Here is an 8,596-nt window from a genome sequence, read left to right on the forward strand (position 1 = left end):
AATATTTATTCAACCACTGTGGGTCTAAAGGGCTTTTGAGAGCTTGCAGGATGTTTTAGACGAAAGATACACCAGATGTAAGGGCTGGATTCTGGATTCATCCCTTTTCCAGACACTGATAGCATTGAACTGTAGAGAAACATCTTCAGCACAGTTGCAGGGCTCAGCCTTTGATGTACCCAAGTCTTGGGAGTCTCTGTAAAATATGGGTTACACTACTGGTGCCTTCTCTAGGACTACATCCTTTCCAGATCCTGGCTGCGTGTGCAGCTCTGAACGGAGCATGGAATTGTTCCGTTTGTTACTGTGAGGTGTTCACTCTCAAGGGAGCAGCTCTAATGGATTTTTTTTCCATTGAAAGCTGCAGGCAATTCTGGATGATGCCAAGTGAATTGTACTGGCGTTTATAGCAGCTTATTTTTTTTTCCCCAGCAGGCAGCAGTGACAAGTTGTGTGTAAATGGAGGGGTATCATTTATCCTCATCTGAAGGGGGTGCAAATCACCAACACAGGCAGCAGCTCACTATAAATACAACAAATTGCCAAAGCTTTGGTGCTGCTGTTAAGGATTTCCCATAGCCCCACAGCAGGGGAGAAAAAGAGATAGTCAAAAAGCAATTTTTGCTGGGTTTTGAAGGCCAGTTCTTTCCTGATGCTAGTGTGATAGTTGTTGCAGAGCACATGTTCTGCTGCTCTTGCAGTCCTGTGGGAGGGCTCTTGCCTCCTTCCTGCAGTGTAACAGGCTCCTGTTAAGATTTTTCTGAACCCTGAAGCAGTGAGGGTGTCAGGAGGCACATCCACAGCAAGGAGGATGGTCCATGTGTGTTGATGGGTAAGGGGTGCACTGGTGTGTAAAAGCTGTGAGGTGCAGAATGCAGTTTCATGAGCCTCCCTGTGCACATTCCCTTCTCTGCTCTGCACAGTGACTGGCCACAGGATCTTCCAGCATCTGACCTTTCTCTCATCTGACTCTGCTTTTGTCTTCCCTCAGTATCTCTTTTCTGGCATGGCACTAACATCCCATCACTGCCACCAGATACACAAACTGCTGGAATCAGTGGCAATCCCAGTGCCTTTTCCTTTCTGGCTGTTGTGATTTTTTTTTCTCCACTTCACACATGGATTTTCATCTCTGCCTGTGAGTAATTTAAATTGCAAATCTCCAGCTGTGCTAATTCTTCTGCTTTCCAGGTAAAGCAGCTCCGTGGAGCACCAGTGCCCTGCAAGACATCATTCTGCTGTCGAGGGACCTGCTGAACCCATAACTGTGAAAGGGGAGGCTTTCATCTCTGCAGCACTACAACCTCACCTCCTCGAGGTGCTGTTTGTACAGCAGACTGTGGATCTTCTGACTAAAACAGCACCATTTGGCTCCCTGGTGTCCCAACTCCTGCGTTGGAATGACCAGAGTTCCTCTTTGCAAACTGGGCTCTCTTGCTTTAGGAGGGCTGCAGTGTCACCAAAGCATTACAAGTTGCAGCTCCTCACGGTCTAAATAAGTTTTGCAGAAGGAGGAAGACAAGGAAGATTAAACTGAGCTGCCCCAAGGACTTATTTTCTAAAATCATAATTCAACACTTCAGTCGCTGTTAAACTTCAGTCATTGTTAAACAGATCATGTGTTTAAAAAAAAAATCTAGAAGTATTTCTGGGCCTTACAGAGGTGACTTAGGACTTAAGATGGTAAAAATGTAAGCCATGCTGAAATGCCACACTATGTTTGGTGTAGGGTTTGGGTGGGAAGGGGTTGGGAGGTCAACTCATGTAGGAAATTTTCTTGACTTGCTACTGATTTTCTTTTTTAAACAACAATTGCACTAAGTTTTCATGATGACACTCTCATTGTCCCAAGGAGCTCTGATCAGATCAACTTCAGTAAGTGAGACCACAGGGAAATAGGAAGAATCAGGCATGCTCTAAACTACAACAATCTTGGATTAAAGAAGATATATTTTTGTAATTTTCTGCCCTTCCACTGGGAGTAAAACCAGTGTTTTGTACTGTCCTGTGCTGACTGTAACTTGTCTACAATTCATTACCTTTTTCTAAGCAAAGTAAGTCCTCATGTGGAATGATTGGATTGCAGAGACAACATGTCTTATTTTTCATGGAAGCTTCATGTAAGTGATCTTATTCTCTGTCAAACTGGAAGTTTTCCCTTACTACCTGCTTGACAAAGCTCATTTAACTCAAGGACGATTTTTAGCTGTTGTTTCCTGCTGTGCTTTGTGCTGCAGAGGTCAGAGCTGTGGGATGACACTGTGGGAATTAGATTGCTGCATCTGGAAAGGTTGGGTTTGGGAGACCACAGGCATCCAGGCATTCCAGGCCAGCGGTGCAAAGGGCAAACCTAACTGGGTTACTTTCTTTACTTTGTGGTTTTCCGTTAGAGTAACCACAGATGAGTTTCAGACTTTGCTGTTTACTGCACTCCTTAACACCTTCTATTTTGGGTTTTTAAGCTGGCTGAAACCTTGCTTTTCTTGGGGAATGCATATTTTCCAATTGTTTTAGGATTGTCCCACTGTTTGCTTGACCCTCTCCCAGCCTTGCAGTTGCAATCCCTCAAGGAGACTGCAGTTTCTGGCAAAGCACCAGCCTTGTAGCAAGCTGCCACTTTTGGGATTTTTATCTGTTTTTTTAAAGCCCTATTGAGATTTGAGGCTTGTTGAGAAACCAAACTGCTTTGTCTTGATACCACGACCTGTGCCAGTTCTGTGTGGTTCCCCTCGGCCCTTCAGTCAGTAAAAGGAGGTGAAGGGGAATTTTTTTCCTTTCCAGCAGCCTTGTGCATTCATCCCAGCAGCTGCCATACCACAGTCACCCTAGCTGTGACTCAGCAAAGGCTTTGCAGACAGCCAACTCAGCCTGGATGGAAAAATCCCAAAGCAGACTGTTGTGTTAATATTAGTCATCAAGGCAATATAAAATGCTCTGTTATTTTCATTCATGGAATAGTTTGAGTCATTCTGTGCCTCTGTTACCAAGCAATATTTGACTTGTCAGCTGTGAGGTGAGGATGGGCTGGGCAGGTTGTTCTGGCTGGCAGGAGCCACAGGGAGCAGAGAGTAGAATGATGCTGTAGGTTCAGGTGAGGTCTGGAGCTCTCAGGTGAGGTCTGGAGCTCTTTCCTCACCTCAGTAAAACAGGTTTCAGGCTCTAGGCTGGATGCCCCAGAAGGAAATACTGGGTTTCTTCAGGGCTGCAAAATTGAAGGCTGGGAATTGAACCTCGTGGGCAGACCAAGCCCTTTTGAAGTCAGAGAAGTGGCAATGCTGAGAGGAGAGAGGGAGGTTAAAAGCTTCTGTTGGCATTTGCCGAAGGAGGGGACAGGATGAGGTGGCTGCCCTGTCTGTGCAGGCACCATGGCAACGTGTTCATGCCCACTCTCCTGCCACACTCATTAAGCTGAGCATCAGGCACTCTCAAGAGTGGAGAGAGGGAATGAAACCATCTCTTTGCACAAAAGAAAGGCAAGACCAAGTTATGTAGGAGAGAGACGAGAAGAAAATATTCATGATGCCTTCTGAGCAAGTCAGTTCTTGAAATCAGTTTTTCCAGCAGCTTCAGGTCACTTGCTGAGTTAGTCTGGCAAAGGCCTTCTGCTCCCCTTGCTTAAAAAAAAAAAAAAACAAAAAAATCCCACTATTTTCACAACATGGCCAAATCTCAATGGTGGACAGGGACCAGGTATTTAAGATGTTGAAGATGGAGGTGCTCAACAGCAGCTGGGATTTCCTGGCTCCTTGAGGAAGTCCCAAACTGTGTGCCATAAGCTAAAAAGTGCTTATAGGGAAGCAGCAGCTGCTTGTTGGAAAATAAAGGTCAACCTGACCAGTTGCTCACAGTCATGAAAATAATCCAAATGCTTTGTCTGATACTCAGTTGCTGTTGCAAATGTGAGGCAATGTTTACCTCTACGAAACTTGCTGTATGTGATTTAAAGTGTCTGGTTAAATGTTCTATAGCTATATTTAGTTAAGATTTTAAGAGCACTTGACGTGGCTCATCTAATAGTATATATATGAATATTTTTTTAATTGTAGAAATCAGTTTAAAACATAGTTTTAATAATTTGAACTGTTTGGTTCAGGTAGTTATAGGAGTTCATCAGAGAAGAAATAGCCATTAACCACTACATGAGTTTTTTTACCTTAATGTTCTGTGTATTTTACACTGCGGATTTAATCTGTGACTGTAACGTGTCTTAGTATCTGCTGCTATTTTGTGTTGCGTAGTCAAACTTGCTTTGTTCAAGAGCATTTTAAAAGGCATATTTTTTTGTTACAGAAAATGAAAACAGAAATGTTATTACAGCTGTCTGTCTGTAGCTCACTTACTGCTTACAGAATCCTCCAGCTCCTGGCTGAGGCAAACAGAGTGTGTGAGTCAGAGGCTTTTCCCTTTGTGCATGTGGAGGGAAAACCCTGCACAGAATTGCAGCTGCTTTGCTCCAGCCACAGCCCTGTCACCAGAGATTACACCTGAGAAGCCAGAAATCAGTGTGCCATGCTTACCTGCAGAACTAAGTACACAGATAGCTTTGTATTTGCATTTTTCCCTCTTTTGTTCCCTGGAAATTGCAGAGATGACTGCGAACACTTGTTTAGCACACTGACTCTGTGATCCCCTAGTGTTTATCTTAAGACCAAACTTAGTTGTAACAGTCTACAGGCACTAATGAAGCTTGAACACATAGACACTAATTAACTCAAACACTTTGTTCATAACTGTTCCCTCTAATTCCATGTACATAGTATAATCTCTGCAGGGTGATGGGCTGTGGTTTTTGTTAAAGATTTTTCCTTGCTAGGTGAGTTTCTGCTGCTGCAGTTTGTGTGTGAGGAGGTATCAGGACCATGTGTTCAGTTTTGTGCAATTGCTTTGAAGTTCTTTTTAAAAAGAATTTGTCATTGTGACCAAAGCTTCTTTTTAAGGAAAAATTGGTTGCGTTTGAATGGACTTCATGTGTTTCAGTAGAAACTGCCATCATTAAACGTGTTCTTGAAATCCCTGTGCTGTGTGTTATGTTTAAGGCAGGAGAGAGAAAGGGCTGATGCTTTTTGGAACGAGGTGGATGTCAGAGCTCCTGTGTGCTCCATTATTAGAGGGTTGCAAGTCCCTTTGTCCTGTGACTCTGAATCAGGGCCTGACAAGGGGGAAAACTGGTTTTAGCAGCATGGTAGAGGAATATGTTTAAACACACGAGGTCCCCATCAACCATCAGGAAGCTGGGCTTACTGCTGGGATCCAAAGGCAGAATCCTCTGCAATAGGGGAGGGATCTCAGTGCCTTTGGCTTTATGAGGTGTTTGGTACCCCAGAGCCCACAAACTGGAGCCACATGAGCAGCCTGGGCCAAGCCCTGTCCCCTCGCTGGGGTGGCCAGGTCACACCACAGCTGCTTTCCTTCCCCTCCAGACTTGCTTGATGAAGTTGCCCATCTCTGAAGCAATTTTGCCTTGCGGCTTTCGGGGCATGGCAGGACGCTGAAGTGCTGGTGATAAGGATCAGGGCAGTCTGAGGCTGCTTGTTCCACACTTTTGGCAGTTCTCAGGGGACTGTTTTCCTCCTGGATATGGAGAGCAGACACTTCTGGGCTCTGGAGCAGCTACAGGACAGACTGGTCCAGCACCCTGTGCATGATTAGCTCTACCTCTCTCCTCTGCCATGATTTCTCTGCCTTGATGTCTTCATCTCTTCAGGACCAGTCTAAGAGTAATTCAGTGCTGCAGACAAGAGGCAGCTGCTGTCCCACCTCTGCTTTTTGAATTATGTCCTGCCAGCAAAGTGAAGCTCAATCTAATTCAAAATACCCAAAAAAACGCTGTCAGCCTTGAGCCAGCTGAGCAGCTAAGCTGGTCTGTGTAGGAAGCTCTAAGACCCCTCAAGGTGAGCCCTAGCCTAACGCTGGCTAAGCAGGACAGGCTGCTCTTAGCACAGGCTGCAGCAGTGAGGATGTGACAGAACAAAAGGCAGAGGCTGCAGTCGCTGGTGTACTTGCCTTTCTGAAGGGGTCTCAAGTGGAAGACGAGCAAATGACCTGTGGAAATTATTACCTAAGTAAGAGCTGAAGAGCTGAGTTTGATGAAGGTGATTGCAGCTGAGGCTGTGTGAGGAAGGGCAAGGCTCAGCTTAGCCCTTCCTGAATTTTGACATGGGAAAGCCCAAAGCTGCAACAAAGATTTTCTCAGGCAAGTCTTAATATATTTTTTTCCTAAATGAATCCCATTAAGGGGATGTTTCTGCAGTATCTGGAAGAGTTCTGCATGGGCCAGAGTACAACACAGCTTCCCCTCTGCCGTGGGTGGCTGCTACCACCCTCGTACAAGCTGCTGCTCTTCTTGGTGAGTCTGTGCAGGAGTGAGGTTAAGTGAACAGAGCTAATTCACATTTATAACCCTGGAAAAAGCGAGGGGGGTGTCTTCCTTGTGTCTCAGTGCCAGTGATCTTTGGATGCCGTGATACTGATAACTGCAAAATTGTCAGTGATGTGTGGTAGATGCTATCAGAGACAGGAGCTGAGCACTGAGATGATTGGAATCATGCCTGACAACGAGCTCTATTAAGAGTGTGAAACAAGAGCAGCTCTAATTGCTTAAGACTGAGTAGTCTGTAACTAGGCTGCACAGAAACACTGAGGATAGTTAATCTCCCTATCAGCTGGCAATTGCCAATTTTGAAGAGGCCAGAAACTCTTCTAGCTCTGGTTTCAGACAGACACCCACTCCAGGCTGGCTCACTTCTTCCATGGCCTTTTGCTCACAGCATGTTAGATGAGCCAAATATATTTCAAAACAGTACTTCTAATTCATGGAAAACAACTCTTCAGCAGAAGAAAGCAGCATGGAAGGCGTGGCCATTGCTTTTAAAGCTAAGAAGCAAAGGGTGTTAAAAATCCAGATGTCGTTTTTGATGGTTTAGGAGGCATAAAGCTGGTTTCTAGGCTTCTCTCTCCCCTCATGCTGGTGTCTCCAGCCACCTTGTTCCCTCACTTGTCTCCACGCTGGGGGACCAGCAGCACAGGGGAGCCCAGCTCCCTCCAGCTCCATGGGGAGGACCCACTTAGGCTGCATATGGACAAGGAAGGAGAAGGCAGGTCCTGAGGAGCTTGAGGAGCTGCTTCAGAGCTTCAACCAGCATCTTTAATCTCTATCTTGGAAGATGCTACAATCCTAATTGCCAGCCTTCAAAGGCTGCCAAGAACACACTCCTGGTTGTTGTCTGCCCAATCCATCCTGCCCAGTGGTGGAGGGAACCCACTGATCTGAGTGTGAAGGAAGGACAAGGACTCAGATTCCCTGGCCAGGGTTTCAGCTCTGTCGTGTGCAGATGGGGAGCCGTTGTTTGAAGGATGAGGAGGGATAAGGATTAGATGACCTAGTGTACCTCCTCAGCCAGGACAATTCATTTGAAGGCTTTTCTGTGAAGGGTAACACATCATCTGCTTAAAGCTCATTCTAACTCCTCTGAGCTTCTTGCAGTGGCTCTTTGGAGATAATTTAATTCAATGTACGTGTCATTATTCTGTCCTGTCAACAATCTAGCACTAGATACCTGTCCAGGACCTTTACCAATTTCAAAAGCCAAATAAGCCAGTTTAATCATCTTCTCTGACCTGTGTTGAACAGCACAGAACATCCCTATGGGCTCCTCTGCCAAGTCTAAATGCCAGTGAAATAACTGTGGCAAAATTCCCTCTTACATCCAGATTGGAAAGAGACTTTCTTTGGGCTATGGGATCACAGAAGCCAACCTCCCCTCCAGACTTGCTGGCCCTGCTCACAGTGAATCCTCAGCTGTGGATTTCTTGCCAGGGAACAAGTCTGTTAAAGGGACCTGTGTTGATCTAGCTGGTCCTGCTCAGCTCTGATGCCAGCCCAGAATAACCACTGCACTGCTGCTGAGCAAAAATAAACTCTTTGTCATCAATTCCTTGAAGCATCACTTCCAAATCCTTTGCCTCCCCCAGCTGTTTCCCCTCCACGGATTTCCAGACTGTCTGTGCCTTGATACAAACATATTTATCTGAAGAGAAGCTCTTCTTTACAGACACATTTCTCTCCCTCTGCCCTCAATTCATAAAGGTTTAAGCTCAGGTCAAGAACATTTGACGTTTCCCCACTTCATTTTTGCCTGGCTGTCAGCAGAGTTGTCTCAGTGCTGCCTTTTGGACAGTGTCTGAAATTACCTGGTTCTCTCCATCTCCTTGCATAAGGACACAGATCCCAGTGGCACTGAGATGATTCTCAGGTAAACAGAAAAAAAGTCTGTTTTTTTCATTGCTAGTCTGTTTAGGCAATGTCTCCTGTTTCTTTTTCTGTGTATAACCTTTCTTGGGTCAGACCAGTTCCTCTTGCTGATGGTGCAGCAATGCTTTCAGAGCTCAGCAGTGAATGCAGTGGTCCCTGCCCTTTTCCCCCTCCTGCCCCTTTTGCCGTCCAGCCTCCTATGGTATTTCTGTCACCAAATTCCCAATTTCCTGACTCCCACCTCCAACCGCTCTGTGTTACAGATTAACAACACCCTTGTGGATAAAGCTGTGGCAAAGGAGAAATAAATCTCTTTATTTTGGACTAACGAGGCAAAACATTGCA

At 45.5% G+C, this 8,596-nt stretch overlaps 1 protein-coding gene across 1 annotated transcript in view; it reads left to right on the forward strand.

The window, feature by feature from the left end:
• The window catches only part of FAM174B (family with sequence similarity 174 member B), a 30,709-nt gene extending 25,699 nt beyond the window's left edge, over positions 1–5,010 (forward strand). Inside the window, exon 4 of the mRNA XM_041468911.1 lies at positions 1,192–5,010. Within this exon, the coding sequence (XP_041324845.1) occupies positions 1,192–1,195 (4 nt within the window). The 3' untranslated portion in view covers positions 1,196–5,010. The remainder of the gene's footprint in view (positions 1–1,191) is intronic.
• Positions 5,011–8,596: the final 3,586 nt, after the last annotated feature.

The sequence above is a fragment of the Pyrgilauda ruficollis genome, unplaced genomic scaffold (genome assembly GCF_017590135.1).
Source record: "Pyrgilauda ruficollis isolate IOZ18807 unplaced genomic scaffold, ASM1759013v1 scaffold23, whole genome shotgun sequence".
In the NCBI taxonomy this organism is placed as follows: Eukaryota; Metazoa; Chordata; class Aves; order Passeriformes; family Passeridae; genus Pyrgilauda; species Pyrgilauda ruficollis.